Source organism: Eumetopias jubatus, unplaced genomic scaffold (assembly GCF_037043125.1).
Source record: "Eumetopias jubatus isolate StellerSeaLion01/CBP00866 unplaced genomic scaffold, mEumJub1_p1.0 scaffold_8, whole genome shotgun sequence".
Classification (NCBI taxonomy): Eukaryota; Metazoa; Chordata; class Mammalia; order Carnivora; family Otariidae; genus Eumetopias; species Eumetopias jubatus.
In genome coordinates this window covers 43,838,752-43,858,788 of record NW_028274814.1, presented here as the reverse complement: position 1 = coordinate 43,858,788, position 20,037 = coordinate 43,838,752, and the positions used below count along the sequence as shown (strand labels likewise).

General features: G+C 45.6%; 1 protein-coding gene across 1 annotated transcript in view; it reads left to right on the top strand.

The window, feature by feature from the left end:
* ANO2 (anoctamin 2) overlaps positions 1-20,037 on the top strand; it is a 344,241-nt gene that overhangs the window by 47,190 nt on the left and 277,014 nt on the right. Inside the window, exon 4 of the mRNA XM_088025695.1 lies at positions 9,975-10,073. Within this exon, the coding sequence (XP_087881821.1) occupies positions 9,975-10,073 (99 nt within the window). The remainder of the gene's footprint in view (positions 1-9,974; positions 10,074-20,037) is intronic.

Below are 20,037 nucleotides of genomic sequence, written 5' to 3'. Positions count from 1 at the left end.
TCCCTGGAGGTGGTGATAGGGGCAGTTCCACTGAAAACATAGGCTGAGATCCAGGAGGAGTATTTTATTTCTCTCTGAGCAAAATCTGGCAATTATCGGTGCGTGAAGGACAGCAATCATATGAACATTCACTAGCTGTCCTGTCCTTTTGGACATTAATTACCCCTCGTCACGATGTTAGTCATCTGTTTCATGTGTTAGGTACCCTTCATCTGGTTTCCAAAGAGTCTGAAAGCCATGTGATGGTACGATAGCTTTTATTTTTTCTGTATACACTTAGCTCTTAGCACATTGCTGAACACACAGTTGTTGCCCAATAAATACTTGTTGAATTGAAATATGTTGAGATGATTGAGTCATAGGAAATAGTGGAGCTCTTCCCGGGGGGAGAGCTGAGCCACCGCTAAGAAAGACAGGCGCACATCTTTGGGAGTGAAAGGAGTTAATTAATGCTAGCCTGAAGGTTTTATGCAAGTGTCTTCAGGGGAGGAGAAAAGTATCAAAATCAAAGAGTCACATAAGTTCTGAGTTAGGAGGGATATTAGCGATAGCGTACTTGTAGAGGTAATACAGTGGGCTTTCAAATGCCTGGAAATGCTTCTCTCTGAGTGGGACATTTATTACAGGGGCCACAGGAAGGAAGGTCAGGAAGGAGGTACTAGGCACTGCTGCCTGAAGGTTTGGTGGCTGTTGAATGTTGTGATACTCATGGCTGATCCATGGGGTGACCCTAGGATTGACCATCCGATCTGGGGGCATTTCTGATAATGCTAGGTGCTCTATGGGATGGGACGATGAGGCAAGAGAAGTAAACTGGGACTGTCCCAGCGCACCCAGGACCTAGGGATCATCCTTGGTCTGCGTATGTGTAAGCCACCCAATGGCGTCCCTGTTTTCCAGTTGCCCAGCGGGGAGATGCCCACTCCCCGTATCTGCCCTCCCTTCCTCTGGGCATTGAAATGCTCACAGCGTCCTGCTGGGGGCGAGTGGGAAGCCCACACAGGGCTGAGAGCGAGCCTTCTGCAGCATCTGATTCCACTTGTGGGATGTCGACTGTCCAAAAGCCTTTCTCTGTGACGAATAGGGAAGGCTAGCATTTTCCTCTGGTCTTTGCTCATGGTTTATCTGTGACCTTTTCGCCTCTGTCTGGGGCTGGGCCTGTACGCCTGAAGCCTGGTCCTCAGCCCCTCCTAGCCTTCCTTAGTTTGGGGAGAGGCCCTGTCCTTTCTGCCAACATCTGAAGAGCTTACGGATTTTCGTCCTCTATTTTTGTAGAAATTTGGTCCCTGGCTCATGGGTTTGGTTTAACTTGTTACTTTATATATTGCAAACTCCCAAGAGAAACATTTTTTTTATCTTTGACCTCACTTGGTGCCATTGAGGTACGTGCCAGGAAGTGTTGCTGTGGTGGGCTCAGCTGTGATTTCTCTCGGGTAGGACCCAAGAAGCTTGGTAGGATCCCCACGGAGGTCAAGGGCGTATGTTCTGTGGTCCAAAGGCAGGGGCAGTCTCTGTACTTTGAGAACCAAGGCAGAGATTTGGCAGTGGCTGCCCCTGAGTGCGCTCTTAAGAAAATCCTTTTTATTTATACGTTATAGTTTGCAGAATACTTTATGTAATCTCCTTTGCTTCTGAGATACCATGGGATCAGTATTAACTTCTGAGTATTTATTTATTAACTAAAAACTAACATATGGGATATTGTTAAGTAAATAGCATATTTATTTAGCATATTTTAATGAAAAATAAGGATCTTTTCCAAAACAAAAAAATTGTGAGAAGTGTGGCATTGTTTTACATTTTTCCTCGAACTTTATCAAGGTGTAACTGGTATGTGATAAACTGCAAATATTTAAAACATCGAATCTGTTGAGTTCTGATATATGTACACACCTGTGAAGCCATCATCAGAATCGAGGTGTAACGAGCATATCTACCCCCTGAGAGATTCTCTGTGTCTTTGTACCGTTCGTCCTTTTGTCCTCCAGGTGGTATTCGTTATTATGCTTATTTTAACATTGTCTCTGAGTTCCAAGAGTCATAAACGGTGCAGCTGGTAAGGGACGGAGCCGGGCTCCCAGACTTGGTCCTCAGGCGCAAGTACCCACAGCCTTCCCACGTCATGTCATATATGGTGAAGATTTTCTCTCATTTCTTCTGCAGGATTTTTGAAGTAGAGTGAAGCCCAGAGAACAGTTAAACCCACTCTGTCTGTGTGGTACTCCTCCCAGGGTGCCGTGCTGCCCTTGGGGGCCTCTGCTCAGGGATTGGCGGGGGGGGGGGGCGGGCAGAACAGGTTCTCTCAGCCCTTGGTGTGTAAGAGGGTCTGAGTCTTCAGTTTTCCTGGGTTCGCCCTCACTGCTTCATCTACACCTGGGCTTTGAGAGGAGGTTTTCTGGAAGGCTCCTGTGTGGAGTGCGGTGATAGGTGATACAGAGTCAACACTTTTGTGTGGGTCTAGAGATAATCGCTTCTGGGCACCTGTCCATTTTGGTAGCTGACCCAAGGGATCCTCCCAGCCCCGAGTGTCCTCCCCTTCCAGGAACTTTTATGATGGCTGTTTGCTTTGAAAAAAGGACAAGATTGGCTGAATTTTCATTTCCGCAGGACCCTGGCTAGTTTGTCCTGAGTCTTTGGTTGGCGACGAGGTGAAGCCTTTCCTATAAGAGGGGACGTGCCGCGGATATTTTGGGGGGTTTCTGGGACAGGGTGCAGTGGGCGTTTGGTCCTGCCCTCTGCCTCTGCTGACCCTTTGCCACCTTGGCCTGGAGAGGCTAGGGTTCAAGAGGAGGTTCCCTTGCTCTCATCCAGGACCTCCCAGATGATCCGAGAATGTGGGAGTCACCGAGGGCTTTTCTCACCCTTGCTGTGGGACCATATGCCTGTGGTCCCTGCCGATTCATGGTGACCGAGGTTGGTGCTATCTTAGGCGAGTCTGGCCCTGCTTTGTCCCTCTCCATTGTCTACATGCTCATCTCCCCACCCTTCCTCTGGCAGCCCCGTTCCTGGGCCACGATGTGCTGCAGCTGATGTTCTCGGCTCACAGTGGGGCCGGGACCAGAGTACACTCAGGCGTCTGGGATCAGCACTGAGGTGGCTTGGCAGGCCTGTGTGGGAAGGAGGCTTGTGGAATATCGGTTTCCAGTGTTTGGCTGGGGCTGCCTCCCATTCATTCTGGCTTCTCTAGAGGGAAGACGTGGTCTTGCAAAGCCACATGCAGTCTTTGGATAACAACAGCAAGACATAAACAATACAGAGAATCTCACCAGGAGCACTTGGCCTCTGGTCCCTGCCAAGGGCTTTGAGAAGTAGCTGGAACACTGGAGAGAGGTGGCTGGGGCGCAGTTCCTTCCCCCAGTACTGCTGTTCCTCCATCCCTCATTTACCTACTCTCCTGTGGAGGGAGAGGCTGCAGGATTGCCCTCCGATGGATTGGGAGCCCTCGGGGATGTGTGGTACCATCCCACTCAGGGACTGTGGAATGGGCCCCAGTGTCAGGAGACCTGGGTTTCATTCCTGGCTGTGCTGCTCACTAGCTGTATGTCCATGTCCAAGCAGCTGAGCCTCCTGCGTTCTAGGTCTTCATTTGTTATTTGAGGAAGATATGTTAGCTATCTTTGGAGGCCTCTTTATCTCGAGTCCTTTGGTCCAAGCAGTTCATTCTTCTGAAATTCACCATGCCCATCAGCTGGTTCTGCTTTGAGCTGTCCGCATGGGGATGCTGAATGGTACCATGGAATTCTGATGCTTGGCAAGTAAAGATACCAAAGACTTTTACATTTGAAGTCCCTTTTATTTTCCAAGGTATCCTTGATTCTTTTGCTTAATGCTACAATACCCTTTAAGGCTGTAAGGCAGAGAGGTATGTGCAGTCCCAGCTCAGCTCAAATTGCGTTTTGTGAGCACCAGAATGAATGTGTGCAGGTGGGTTAGACTTCCAGGAAAGGGAGCAGTGGTCTGTAAACACAGCGAGGACCAGGGGCTACTGATGGGAATGGAGAGGCCCTCCTGCAAGGCTTTCGTCAGGTTCCAGGTCAGGTGGAATCTTGAATAACTTCCATTAACACGAGAAAAAGATTCGGAAATGCCATTTAAGAGTGATTGAATTATTCTCTTGAAATAGAACTAGCTTTAAATGTGGTTGGCCAAAGGTCACCCGTTATTTTCTGGGCTGTGGTAGCCAATTTTTAGAAATTAATCACAGAATCCAAGCAGCACTAACGAAGCACCTGTGCCTATTGAAGTTATACTGCATACTTACTGAGTTTCTATTGTATGCCAGTCCTATGTTAGTTGCTGAGGACAAAGTTGTCAACAAGATAGACACGTTCTTTGTCCTCCTAGAGCTTAAGGTCTAGTCAGGAAGACAAGCATTAGACACCTAGTCATAGTGATTGTGCTGGCGGCCAGTGCTCTGGAGGAGGACAGGGGCCAGGCAGGCAAGAGGGGGGAGCAGGCATAATCCAGGGCTCAGAAAAGGCCTCCTGGAGAAAGCAATGTTTCAGCTGAGAAGCAGTTAAGAGTTGGCTGGGTCTGAGGGCCGGGGAGGACTTTGCAGGGGAGCAAATGGTGTGTGAGGAGGTTCTGAAGTGGGACGCTGGCGGGAGCACTTGGAAACCCACGGGAAGGGCTGTGTGGCTGCAGTCCAGGGAGAGGGCAGAGGTGCTGGTGTGTTAATGAAGGTGCCTATGATCAGGCCTGCTGTCGAGGTGACTTCAGAGAGGAAGGGAGGAGGGAGAGGGTGGGACACTGGCTGATGAGGCCGGGCACAGGTGCAATTGGGGACCCGACTTTGCTTTGGGAACTCCGTGTTCCACTGATTTGGTTAGCGGTGAACAGGTCTAGGAAACCAACTGACAGCACAACTTAAAAGAGACTGAGAGAGCTGAAAGTCAGATTATGATTGAGGAGTACAGGAGGCCCCCTTATCCGTGGGGATACCTTTCAACCCACCCCCGTGGATGCCTGAAAGTATGAATGGAACCCTACATGTACTGTTTTTGTTTTTTCTATACGTGTTATTCATTTCCTTGACCAGAGTGCCTGCATCCTCTTCTCGGGTACTTTCCCTGACACCCAGGAGATGGAGAAACAGAATTTGTAGGGTTTTATGAAAACAGAATCATGGTGAAAGCAGTAGCACAGTTTTGTGAGACATTTCAACTGAGCGAGGAAGATTTTTCTGGCTCTGTTGTCTATTTCACATTTCTTGTGGCTGGGATAGTTGCATCCCCACGATGGATGTGCTTGTGCTTGCTTGCAGAAATCTTTAGGCACTGGTTCTCCTTTGTCTGCTGACCAGAACCAAATGACATGTTACACTTCCTTTTCTATGGACTTGAATTTTAGTTGCCTGATGAGGTTTGGGAGCCCCTCCAGTCACATCGATAAGGTATTTATAAAATCTCCTCTAGAGATGGGCTATATGCTCTGATAGGCCATCTCTTACCTACTTTGCGTTGAATTTCGTGTTAGTTTCAGAAAGTCGCGTTTTCTGACCTCGTCCTCAAAGTCTGGAGATGCGCTATATTTTGAACCCGTGAATTCCTTTAGGACACATGGGACATTTTGAAAATCCTGTTGATAATTTTAAAAGTTCATGGGCAGTAAAGAAGGATTACTTAGTCACTATCGTAATGTAGCAGGAACTGGTGTTCCCTGAGTCTTTCTGTTGACTGCGGGAATTCAGGGAGGACCTCCTGTGTCCCCAGCCCCGTACGAGGTGCTAGGGGAGCATGTTGTCCCTGTAGTCATTTCATTCGGGTCGCTGACCTCTCGCCTGGCCCACATTCCAGGCCCTGTGGCAGGGACTTGGCAGAAACCTTATCTCTAATCCTCACCACAGACCTGCAGTGTTTTTCGTCAGTATTCAGATAAAGAAACTGAGGCTCATTTGGTTCAGTGCGTTGTCCAACATCCTACAGCTGTAAAATCCAGGATTCAGATCTGAATCTGTTTTTATCTGGAGCCCAAGCTCTTCCTACTCCCCTGCTCTGCCCCGAGAGAATCCGAATACGGGCAAGAATGGACATCAGTTGGGCCTAGAGAAGAAGGAAACCATTTTTTTCCCCCTTAAAGCTGGATCTGTGTTTCCCTTTAATTTTAGATTCCGGGGTTAGTAAAAAGAGCTTCTGCATTTGGTGATGGTTCTGCTCAGGGGTTTTTAAGTACTTGTTTTTCTCCGGGAGACATAGCCAGTCACACCAGCTAACATCTCAGGTCAGCTTGTGTGATTTCCTTTTTATGAGAAGGTAACAATATCGCATGGATTGAAAGGGACACAACTGGATGTTAGCACCGCACGATTGCATTCCAGCTTTTATCTTCATTTAAAACAAGTCCCATTTGAATCCGAAGGGGTACATGCACCCCAATGTTTATAGCAGCAATGTCCACAATAGCCAAACTGTGGAAAGAGCCAAGATGTCCATCGACAGATGAATGGATAAAGAAGATGTGGTATATATACACAATGGAATATTATGCAGCCATCAAAAGGAATGAGATCTTGCCCTTTGCAATGACGTGGATGGAACTGGAGGGGGTTATGCTGAGTGAAATAAGTCAATCAAAGAAAGACATGTATCATATGACCTCACTGATATGAGGAATTCTTAATCTCAGGAAACAAACTGAGTGTTGCTGGAGTGGTGGGGGGTGGGAGGGATGGGGTGGCTGGGTAATAGACATTGGGGAGGGTATGTGCTATGGTGAGCACTGTGAATTGTACAAGACTGATGAATCACGGATCTGTACTTCTGAAACAAATAATGCAATATATGTTAAGAAAAAAAAGAAGAAGATAGCAGGAGGGGAAGAATGAAGGGGAGTAAGTCAGAGGGGGAGACGAACCATGAGAGACGATGGACTCTGAAAAACAAACTGAGGGTTCTAGAGGGGAGGGGGGGTGGGGGGATGGGTTAGCCTGGTGATGGGTATTAAAGAGGGCACGTTCTGCATGGAGCACTGGGTGTTATGCACAAACAATGGATCATGGAACACTACATCAAAAACTAATGATGTAATGTATGGTGATTAACATAACAATAAAAAATTATTAAAAAAAATAAAACAAGTCCCATTTGAGAAGAAGAAGGAGAAGTATACTTTGCTGGAGGGAAGTAGCAAAGAGGTCAGACTGCAATTAATAGACCCTCTAAAATCACAATGGCTAAACAATTTTACCTTTCACCTAAAAATCCCGGGGACATTCATCACAATTTAAAAGTAAGGACAAAACATCATATATTAAAATCAGTAATAGTCATGATTTCATCTCTTTGAGAAGGATGGTACTGTTTGCCATCTTTCACCAAAAACGTCTTTCTTGGGGCCATGATGGAGAGCTGGGGCTACAGGTCAGCTTCCCAGATGGTTTCCTTTCTTACCCTTCATTTTCACTAAATTAGAAAAGCTTAAATTACAGTTAGAAGTGGGAGCAAGTGATGGATGACTCCGTCTAGTAATCCTGGATGTTGTAACCATAGACAGACATAGAAATTGAGGAGATTCTTGCTGAAAGCCACTTCCAGTGTTTTGGCAGAACAGTGTCATCCTTGGAAGCTGGAAAGTTGAGTGTTCATCTTAGGTCTGCCTCATAGATTCCTTATCCACCTTTTGATTTGACTTTAGTCCAAAAACCATGTCTTTATGTTCTGTTACAGACCTTGGAGGTGGTTTGTAACTCTGCCTGGAACATGTTATGTCTGTCTTCTGTGGACAAGAAAATCATCAGGTAGAGCATGGACTGCTTGGATCCGAATACTTTTTTTTTTTTATCACACTATCTGTGTAACTTTGGACCAACAATTTAAATTTTCCCTGCAGGGAAAATTTAATTTGAGGATTTCCTCAACTGTAAAATGGAGTAGGTGATAATACCTGCTGACAGCATGGCCGTGAATATTCTTTGTGCTAAAGTACATGACCATCTAGCTCTGTCCTGGTACATGATACTCACTCAGTAAATACACATCACGATTATTATAATTTTCAGATGTTTGCAAACTCTCTGGGACTTTCATACCACAGTTCAATCTTCATGCAAAATCTTTGTTTCTTCTTCCTCCTTCTCCCTTATAAATCACAAGCTTTCATCCCCGAAGTGGTGGGGGGTAGGTAAGTTCTGGATGTGCGAATTATTGAATATACTGTGGGACTGCCATTCAGCATCATAGAGATAGTCTTCACTTGCATTACAAACATCGTAAAGTATCTGTTTAAAGTAATCTTATTCATTGCCATGTGAGCATCATTATGGTCCGCGTACTTCTGTGGGGGAATGGGGTCCTCTGGGTGCCACCTATTTTTCTGCCCAGAACACTAGAGAAGGAGATGCTCAGAGGCTGTGTGTGGCGGGCTTCCATTGTTATCCTCAACACAAAATCAAGACCAGAGGGTGGATTGTTGAACACATTCATTCATTTTCTTTTTTTAAAGATTTGTTTATTTGAGAGAAAGAGAGAATGAGTGGGAGGGGCAGAGGGAGAGGGAGAGAGAGAATCTCAGACTCTATACTGAGCCCAGAGCCTGATGCAGGGCTCGATCTCACAACCCTTAGATCATGACCTGAGCCGAAACCAAGAGTTGGAAGCTTAACCCACTGTGCCACCCAGGTGCCCCGAACACATTCATTCTTTGTGAATGAAGCTGGAGAATGATTTTCAAAGGGGACACCTGCTTTTACATGAGTGGTAACACCTTTGCTGCACATAGAGTCAATGTCTTCTCAGTCCTGGTCTCTGTGCTTCCTGCTTCACAAAATACGCAGGAATTCAGTAGAAACCTCAGGGGGTGTAGGAGGTCAGCAGAACAAGAAGCTGCGGGCTTTCTCTCTGTAGAGCACACGCACTAGGACCGGATTCCCACACTGCCCCTCGGCTGCCCGCCGATGTCAGTGGCAGGCTGGCTGGCACACCAGCACCTTCCCAGCCCGGTGCCCAGGTTCCGTGTGATCTCCAGTACTCACCTGATGAAGCGATGGTGCCGTCGGCTTGTTCTGCTTTCTCAGTGAACAGCATGTTTGTAATGAATTCTGCAGGTGGTTTTAGAAGCTTCTCACCAAGAATGGGGCTTTTGCCCATTTTTTCTGACTTGTTTTGGTTTCCTCTCATTCTTTAGTGACAAAACTAATTGAATTAATGTCAGAAGTAGTTGTTTTCTTTGTGTGCTTGTTTCGAAAAGAATTTGAGGCTTTATTTGAAGATGGGGAGAAACCGATGGCTTCTTGTCATAATCCAACCCATTTTTCATCACAGACACTGTGACGGGGATTACTGAGTCAATAAGACCCAATTTTCAAATACTCATCACTGCATTTCCTTTCCTTTCCATTTTTGGGTGAAATCACTACACTCACAGAATCACTTATGCTGGGACATAGATTCATAATCTGTGTTCACATTGGAGCCCTGTTCATGATTTATGTTTATGATGTCATTTTGCACTGTACTGTTTACATTATTATTTATATCATTACTTTTGGGCTTTGGTGAGCCACTTTTGTCATTTGGGGCTATGACATGGCACAATGGGAACACAGACTTAACAATAAACAATGAAACTGTGTGAATGGGATGAGTGGCAAGCTGTTTACCGAATGCCAGCAAAGGTAACTCCTCTAACTGCTCTGAAGAGTGGAGTAAGATTTCCGCGAAAATCATAATTGCTTACATTTCAAATCTGCGGACAGACTTGTTTTCATTCTTCTTTTCCTCTGAAGCCACCAAGCCTCCAGGGACCACACTTTGGGAACGGTACTCTGTGGTTTTTGATGAGAGCCTTTCTGGAACAGAGCTGGTGAAGGGGATACGGGTGGGAGGGGACTGGGTCCTGGTGAAGTTTAAAAGAGAACAAACACCAGAAACTGAAGAAACGCCAGGTCAGGGCTTCTAGTTCGGGAGAGTTGGGGAGACAGGAATTTAAGCTATGTCCTTCTAAGTGTTTCCATTTCTTCTTTCCTTTGTACCTTACAGAGTAAAAGCCAGGGATCCATCTTTGTCCGGATACACGCCCCGTGGCAGGTGCTGGCCAGAGAGGCGGAGTTCTTGAAGATCAAAGTCCCCACCAAGAAAGTATGAGGATGTTTCTTCTGGGTTTGGAGGCCTCCTGAGGGCTGGCTGGATGGGAATAGTGTGGGAACAAGGCCAGAGTTTGGGGGATGAGATTTTGTGGAGTTGAAATTGCACTTGACTCCCAAGGGACCCTAAGTATGGGGCGGTGATGTGGGTAGGGTGGGAAAGAAAGTTGGGGTGCAGAGAGGGGCTGGGCTTGGGAAATCCCTTCACCTTGGAGCTCCACCTGGGATGTGCTTCACAAGAAGCCAGACATTGCCCTGGTGCAGCTTCTTGGTTACTCTGTTATACCTCTTTTCTCCCTCTGCTCGGTGTCCCAACCCTACCAAGCACTTTTTTTTTTTTTTTTTTTTTTGAGCAAATTTAGCAATGAGAGCAGACAGCAAGCCTTGCTGATTGGGTGATTGGGTCAGCGGCATGCAGGGAGAATAGCACCAAACTTGCTGCAAAGATCCCTATTCTGGTTGTGACTCTGCCCCTAAGTACTGTGTGGTGGTTGCTTCCACTTGTCTCATCTGTAAAATAGAAGGTTCTTAACAGGAGAGTTGATAAAAAAAATCATCTGGGGAATGTTTTAAAAATGTTCATGCTGGTTTCCCTCTTCTGGGATTTTGATTCAGGTGGTTCATATGGAATGAGGTTCTGGCATCAGTATTGTGGGAAAAAAAAATCCCTGGTAGGTTCTGATGCATATTTGAGTTGAGAACCACACAGTTCAGATGATTTTTGAGGTTCATTTCAGCCAACATAGTTTATGTATGATTTTAAAATCTCCCCAGGGAATTTGTAGGTGAGTGTCCTTGTATACCAAAATTTAGCAAACACTTCCAAAGAGAAAGGGAAAGTGTCCACAGATTTACCATTCTTTTTTATTAGGCATTTTAGGGGAAAGGAGTGGCTATGGACTTTGGCCATTTGCGATGACTCTAGGAAGGGTCCTGGGGCAGATTCTACTCTAGTTTAATGATGGGTGATATATAGATGATGTCTCTCTGTCTCTCTCTTTCTCTGATTCTTTGTCTCTGTGTCTCCCTGTCATTCACACACACACACACACACACACACACACACACACACACACACAGTGTTTTATAAGTGGTGACCTAGCTTTGCAGAGATCGTTTTCCTCATTCCATCCGCCATCACCATGATTTCCACCCCTGTCATGAACAGAACTCCATGTCTGCTGCCTTCTGCACCACAACTGTTACCACCTGCCTTCTTAGCACTGTCTGTGCTATCATTGCCATCCTCAGAGTCAGCAATGCCATTTGATGAGTGGCATTGGCTATATTTATACCATCTTCTCTACCAACAGATTACTGTCTCCATCACAGTTCACTCATCAAATACCACATGTGTGCCACCATCACGAATGCCCTACTCAAGAAGGGTAAAGTCTGTGAGTTCTGTTTTTATAGGCTTATTAAGACAGATGATACTTTCATGGCAGGTGGACAAATGACTCTCAAAGAATGAACAAATGCAGACATGAATATTAGCTACAGACATTCTGCCAATAAAAAGTAAATGTTTTGGGGTCACCTGTCTGAGTGTCTTGTTTTCACAAGGACCACACCAGGGTCCTTTCCCCTTCAGTTGCACTGCTGTGTTGTCTCCTAGTTTTGGACCTCTTGCTCCTAAGCCCATGGTCCTCAAATGCAGGTGCCATCTTTGTCATGGCCCTCCACTCCTCCTCCACTGATGTTCTCCTCGACTCATCCCGAGTCTCAGTCTTGGATGGAAGCTTCTGCTTCCCCCTGGTGGTGTCCTAACCTGGCCAACCCTTTCACTTCTCTTTCTTCTGCTTCTAACTTCAATATATTTCTTCTCCTTTCTCTGGTTTATGTGAGTGTCAAACATTCTCTTAATCTCATTCTATTTGTATCTTGCTTCTTGTGTTTTATCTTTGCTGGCTGACCCTTGGAAAGAAGGTGAGCAAAACTCTAATGCCCATGCTATGGCTTCTATCTCCCAGATGCTCCTTATAGGAGGAAAGCTAGAGACATAGAAAAAGTGTGTATTCTTCTATTCCCTCTTATGTCTCTTTCTTCTTTGCTCTCCTTCCCATCCTTCTTCCCTCCCCTTCCACCTCTCTCTCCTGATGCCTTTTCCTAGCCTCCTTCGCTGTTCTTGGGGCATCCTGCCATACCTCTCATTTCTCTACCACCTTCTCCTCCTCATTCCCAGACTCAGCCCCCATGTAGTGCCTACCCCTGATCTCTGCTTGTCCTTTCACAGGCTCATACCTTTGACAGCATAGATCTGCTTAAATGACCTATCTTCCCGCAGAGTTATGTGCCCCCATATGCTTAGTCTACTGGAACTACCTGTAGTTTAGGTAGTGCCTGCGCTTGAATTTGTAGATGAGATGATGAGGGCAAGGACATATTACAATGTAGCCATCTCTGAATTTCCCTCCTTCTTTGTCTTTTTTTTTTCATTTTTAAAATAATTCAGATATATTTGATATAACCTTGTGTAAATTTAAGATCTACAGCCTGTAAATTTGGTACATTTATGTATTGTAATATGATTATCATTGTAGCAATAATTAACACCTCTGTTACATAATTATTCTTTTTAGTGGTTGGAATAATTCAGTTCTAGTTTCTTTGCCAATTTGATGGCTATAATACAACATCCTTGTCTGTAGTCACTGTACTCTGCATTAGATCTCTAGCGCTTATTTCCTACTTGTTGCAAGTAGGAACCTTTAAACTACATCTGTCCTATCCCTCCACCTCCCTGGTTCCTTGGTAACCACACTTTACTCTCTGTTTTTGCAGGTTTGGCTTCTTAGATTCCACATATAAGTGGTAGTACACAGTACATTTTTTAAAAAGATTTATTACTATTATTTATTTGACAGAGAGAGAGAGAGAGAGCGAGAGAGGGAACACAAGCAGGGGGAGTGGGAGAGGGAGAAGCAGGCTTCCCGCTGAGCAGGGAGCCCGATGTGGGACTCGATCCCAGGACCCCGGGATCATGACCTGAGCCGAAGGCAGATGCTTAATGACTGAGCCACACAGGTGACCCTACAGTACATTTTTTTTCTCTGACTTAATCTCACTTAGCATCCTGTACTCAAGGTTCATCCATGTTGCAAATGGCAGGATGTCCTTGTTTCTCATGGCTGACTAAGATTCCAATGTGCAGACATACCACATCTTCTTTATCCGTTCATCTGTGGATGGGCAGTTAGGCTGTTCCCGCCCCCCTCTTCCTTTTCCTTTTGGAGACGTTGGGTGGCAGGCACTGGGCTAGGCGAGTCCTCAGAAGACCAGACTTCTCGCCTTGGTTTTGCACGTATTTGCAGTGTGACTTTGGGATGTCACTTCCTCTTTTGGAGCCCCAGTTCCTCATCTATGAGATGGGTGTAATAATACCTGCCCTAGAACCCCCCTACACTGTTAGTGGGAATGCAAGCTGGTGCAACCCCTCTGGAAAACAGTATGGAGGTTCCTCAAACGGTTGAAAATAGAGCTACCATACGATCCAGCAATTGCACTACTGGGTATTTACCACAAAGATACAAATGTACGGATCTGAAGGGGTACATGCACCCCAATGTTTATAGCAGCAATGTCCACAATAGCCAAACTGGAAAGAGCCCAGATGTCCATCGACAGATGAATGGATAAAGAAGAGGTGGTATATATACACAATGGAATATTATGCAGCCATCAAAAGGAATGAGATCTTGCCCTTTGCAACAACGTGGATGGAACTGGAGGGGGTTATGCTGAGTGAAATAAGTCAATCAGAGAAAGACATGTATCATATGACCTCACTGATATGAGGAATTCTTAATCTCAGGAAACAAACCAAGGGTTGCTGGAGTGTTGGGGGTGTGGGAGGGATGGGGTGGCTGGGTGATAGACATTGGGGAGGGTATGTGCTATGGCGAGTGTTGTGAATTGTGCAAGACTGTTGAATCACAGATCTGTACCTCTGAAACAAATAATGCAATATATGTTAAGAAAAAAAAAGAAGAAGATAGCAGGAGGGGAAGAATGAAGGGGGGGAAATTGGAGGGGGAGACGAACCATGAGAGACTATGGACTCTGAGAAACAAACTGGGGGTTCTAGAGGGGAGGGGGATGGGAGGATGGGTTAGCCTGGTGATGGGTATTAAAGAGGGCACGTTCTGCGTGGAGCACTGGGTGTTATGCACAAACAATGAATCATGGAACACTACATCCAAAACTAATGATGTAATGTATGGTGATTAACATAACAATAAAAAATTTAAAAAAAATAATAATACCTGCCCTATTTTTCTTAGAAGGCTGGCCTTTTTAAAAAAATTTTTTTTAAATTCATTTGAGAGAGAGAGAGCACAAGCAGTGGGAGGCAGGAGCAGCAAAGGGAGAGAGAGAGAAGCAGACTCCCCGATGAGCAGGGAGCCTGATACAGGGCTCAATCCCAGCACCCTGGGATCAAGACCTGAGCTGAGGGCAGATGCTTAACTGACTGAGCCACCCAGGTGCCTCTCTTTGAATGTTGTTCTAAGACTCTAACTCCTAAGTAGTGCTATGGAAATATAGGAATTTATCATTGTGTCTGTGTAGTTGAATATTTTTGTGTGCATTTTCGATTCCTAGTCCCCCAGTCAGCTTCCCTGCAGTCGCACTGTTGGAGGGCCCACTGTAGAGGGTCTTTGGAGAGACACTGCAGAGCACAGAAATAATCCAGGCTCTCAGAGAGCTTATAGTCAAAGGGCACAACAGGAGGAACGCACATACCCAGACAGCAAAGCATGAATTAAATACTGTCTCAAATGGCAACTCAGCACAGCACAGGTCTCTATATAAATATGATGAGCCAGGGAGTCTGGGGACAGCAAAGCCAGGTGGTGGCTCCTAGAAGGCTGCAGATATAACAGAAAGAACTTCCCCCCAAAGTTTCTGGGTCCCAGACTTGACACAGGTGGACTGTGGTGGCATCCTTCCGTGGCTCAAGCCATGCGGCCCGATCTTTGTACCATAGAAAGCAATGGCTGACCTCACAGGAAATGTCATGACCAGGAGAGGGGGGATATAACTCAGTCGGCAGGGTAGGATGCATATGTTTTTCACAGTCAATTTGAGAACCTGAGTACAAGGGTAGAGGTGGGGGTTACACCCATTTTCTGACAGGGAGGATGAGACAGGGCAGTCTGCAGAAGGCTAGCATTGAGGCCAGTGGCATTTTCCTCCTGTTTTAGTGGGTTTGGGAAGTGACTACAAGGAGAATAAACTACATTTGCATAGGGGCACATCCTGGTGGCCAGGGGAACGTGGAGGAAGACTAAGGCATGGCGCAGGATCAGTTGAGCATCCCCCAGGCTGGTGGAGGTTTGTATCATAACTCAGCAGGGTCTGGAGAGACCAGGGAGATGGGGAGGAAATCGCGAAATCGAGATCTCAAACCTGGACAAATCCATAGTAATGTGTCCAGGGACTTGGAGTCCTGAACACAGATATTAACTGGGAGGGGGAACCTTGGAAGGAAGCATTCATTTTCCAAAAACAACAACGGGAGAGCCAGCATTTTATGAGACATACTCAACATCCATGCACAGGAACGGGGTGGGGAGGCCTGGCCTTTGGCCCCAGGGAGGTCGGGAAGGTTTGAAATGGGTGCTTTCTCAGCTTTGCTTATTACCAGCATTGATGTTTTTCTCTCTTCAACTTTTTATCCACATGAACGAACATCCCCTCTTGTACCCCTTATTTCACTTATTCTTCAGGTGCTCCCTACAGCAGAGACAAGGCTGGGAACAGACAAGGGGGAGGTAACGGAATCCATTCTTGTTCATGAAATCATGTTAATCCAGCCAGAGTCCCCTGAATTTGGACGAAGCCACATGCCTGGGGTGGGTGAAAATCACTTTTGTCCAGTCTGTCAAAACTTACGTGGCTGTTGTGAGTAGAGAGACTGATGTTGCAGGGGCCACATTTGCTGTTCCCAGGAGCCTGTGAGGACTTTAGCTTATGAGCCCTTTGCATGCAAGTAGAGGCTATTAACTTCTAGCAAGTTCTACCTTTTTAGGAAAGCAGCCTTAGAGCAAGCCTCATCTCCAAAACAGGAGTAATAAATGTTGTGGCGGGCTGTTGTAAGGAGCCATCCTCATGTGGGATGCCTAGCATAGAGGCTCATGCAACACATGATAGCTGGTACTGTGACTTCTATCGCTACTGTTGGTCTTATGTGAGGTGCAGAGGGCAGCACAGTTGGCAAATATTGGGTGGCTCTTTCCTGCTGTTTCCCTTCACAGCCAGCATCTGCAGTGTTGGGGGAAATCAGACCCAGTTCTTTCAACCTGCTAAGGCAGCCAGAAGCCCAGACACGGAATCTGGGGAGAGGCAGGAACAGATGGCCTTTGCACTGTGTGCTGGGGGATTTCTGTTTCCTAGAGCATGGCTCCTTGGGGCATCCCTAAACATAATGGCTGCATACGTGAGGTCTGTGATGCAGTCCCCAAGGAGCCAGCAGGAAGGCTGCTCAGTCCCACAGAACAGGAGGGAGGCCTCAAAGGCACCCATTTCAAGGGATAGACAGGAGATGTGGCAAATGGAGACATGAGTTTGACTCCTGGCTCTGCCCCCACAAACCTGGGGTTAATTCAGATCTTAGCCTATTTTCCCGAAACAGGACTTGCGATGGATTACAACCAAAGTCATAAATGCATATGGATCATTTTTAAAAAGGACAAATAACAAAGAACCCTGTAATTAGGGGAAGTAAGTAAGTGCAGGGGAAATGATGATCGTAGAAATGGAAAATCAGAGTGATTCATGCAAGTGTGACAGATTTCACTTTGAGCTTCCTGGGAGCCAAGGCAGAAAGGACTGTGGCTCACATAATCTGTGGCAATGAGCATCCGTTTGGGCAGAGGAAGCAAACTTTTTCCTGTTGTTAAAGCATAATTGTTATATACAGGACACAAACAATAGAAGGGACCTATTTTCAGTAATGAGTGCATATAAGGTGCTGAAATATTCTTGGTATAGCCATTTCTTAAATGCTTCTGGATAAGAACTGATAAGTCACGTTAAACTGTAGTGCAGGGTGGATTCTGGTATGAAGTAATGTATGTCCATTTCTGATGAGCCGATGATTCAAAGACAAAAAAGCAGAAATGTCATTCATCCTTTAAGTCTCTCCATGGAATTTATGGTTGGAAATATCTTTTATCTACTAAGCAGCATTTATTAAAGAATAATTCATCTTTTCATTTTCATTAACTGAAAACATATGTAACTGCCATTAAGAAATTTCTGATCAGTGTGAGAAAATTTGTGTTACCACACTGAAAGACTATAATTCCAGGTAAAAAGCAAAACCACTTGGCATTTTGGTTAGCTTGAGTGGCCCCTTAGAGGAAAATATTAATTCTATTAAGCTTTGTAAATTATTGGAAGATGCTCGGGTACCTACTACTGCCTCTCTAGAGATTCTGATTTGGTAAGTATGGCTTTTGCAGAAGCTCCACGGGAAGACCCTCCCTCTGGCTCCTGGTGTCCAGCCAGCTTCAGGGACTCTGGCCAGGACCAGAACACCTCTTCTCAGTTATCCAGGTTTGAGGCCTGTATTAATCAGTGCTCTCCAGAGAATCAGAACCAATAAGATGTGTGAGTGTGTGTGTGTGTGTGTGTGTGTGTGTGTGTGTGTGTGTATTATATATATAAGGAATTTTTCCATGTGATTATGGAGGCTAAGAAATCCCAAGATACACAGTTGGCAAGCTGGAGACCTAAGACAGCTAATGGTGTAAGTTCCAGTCCAAATGCCTGTCGGGCTTGAGACCCAAGAAGAGCCTATTTCAGTTCAAGCCTGAGGGCAGGAAAAGATCAATGTCTCAGCTCAGTTAGGCAGAAGGAGTTCCCTCTTACTCAATCTTTTTGTTCTATTCGGGCCTTCAACTGATTGGATGAGGCCCACCCACATTAGGAGGGCAAGCTGCTTTACTCAGTCTACCCATTCAGATGTTAATCTCATCCAAAAACGCCCTCACAGACATTCTCAGAATAATGTTTGGCCAAATATCTGGGCACCCTATGGCCAGTCAAGTTGATACATAAAATTAACCATCATAAGTGCTTGTGCTTTTAAGGTCCATAGTTCTTTCTGTAGTGGTTTGAACAGTGGTGTCCAAAAATATATGCCGAAGCCCTAACCCTGGAACTTGTGAATGTGATGTTGTTTGGAAAAAGACCCTGGAAACAGGGTCTTTGCTGATTTCATTAGGTTAGGATCTCAAGATTGTCCTGGATGTAGGGTGGGCCCAAATCCAAGGACAGGCTGAAGGAGAATTGAAATCCACAGACACGCAGGGGAGAAGACCAGGTGAAGGCCAAGGCTGAGATTGGGGTAATGCAAGCCCAAGCCCAGGGAAGAGGTTCAGAGAGGTTAATAAGCTTACCTAAGGTCACATGGCATGAAGGGGTTTGATCTAGGGCTCATTTCTGGCTGACTGCAAAGCCGTGCTCCTACTTCACTTTAATGAGTCCAAAATGAGGCTTAAGCTAGCATGGTCTGGAGTAGCATTTCTCAGAGCCTAAACTGAAGAACAGTGGTCTTCTTCTTTTTTTTTTTTAGATTTTATTTATTAGAGAGAGAGAGAGAGAATATGAGCAGGGTGAGGGGTAGAGGGAGAAGCAGACTCCCTGCTGAGTAGGGAGCCCAATGCAGGGCTCAATCCTGGGACTCCGGGACCATGACCTGCGCTGAAGGCAGATACTTAACCGACTGAGCCACCCAGGCACTCCAGGGGTCCTCTGTTTTAAAATAAGTTCATGGTCTAACAAACTCTAGAAACACTAATTAATACAGTTTATCTGACAAATTAAAAGTTCTCAGAAGACTTTTAGTAAAGAGCACGGTTCCATTTTATTTACTCTTTTCCTGCTGAACACTCATAGGTTATTTGTAGGTGTATTCCTAGGTATTCCAGGGAACCAGTTATCTGCAGAACATACTCTGGGAAACTCCATCCTAGATTAAATACTCCTGTGCTTGGAGAGGTAACACAGCTGAATCTTTCTTTTGTCATTGCTTTGGATGGTGCAATAAGTTACTTAGCAGTCCTGGATTATAGCTTTCTCACCTGTAAATTTTGGAGGTTGGGCCTGACTTCTCTATCATAGCTTTAAAATGCTGGGGTCCACATGTTAGTCAATTGGGTTAGTAAATTTGTTCATTCTTCCCCCTATTGTTGATGTTAGTGGAGGGACCCAAGGACAGATACTCCTGTGGAGTCATTCACACTCTGATTGTGTCCAAATATCTAAGAGTAAAAGTATCCCACATCTGACACTTCTTCAAGCTGTGTGTTAAATGAGGTAGTACACTTAGCCTGTGGGTCCCTACTCTGTATCTGGGGCTGCCTTTGTTCCTGAGCCTGGTAATGTCACTGGGTTTCCTCTGAGTTCTCCTGCTCATGCCTCTCTGTGGAGCCTGCACTGAGCTCCCTGATTTAGACTATTGTCAAGAGGGAGTACTTTACTCTCTCTTCCAGGGGCTGGAGCCTTTTCAAATGCTTTCAGTATTTGCCTCTGGTCCTGGAATTATCTCCCCATTTTCTCTACATGTACAATAAACAATAAAGAAACTCCTCCTTTGTGTCTCAGCCCAAATCTCACTGCCTTCATAGACCCTCCTTTATTCCTTACATGGATTCTTAGGCAACCTACAGTCAGGATTTTTCTCATCGGTTAGTTTTTCATTAACTACTTTGGATGCCTTATACTCTTGTGTCTCCAAAGGTGCCATAAGCCCTCCCCTACCACCCCCTGAGAGTAGGAACTATAGTTTATGTTTCCTGTGTGTTCCCTGCAAACTGTAGTCTGATATTGCCTAAATAATAGATGATCAGTAAATACTAGATTGATTGGCTGATGGATGCCAGATCATGCTTGCTCCCCCAGTCCCAGGACCCTCTTGTGGCTGTGACCCACAGTGTAATAGTGGGATTCCA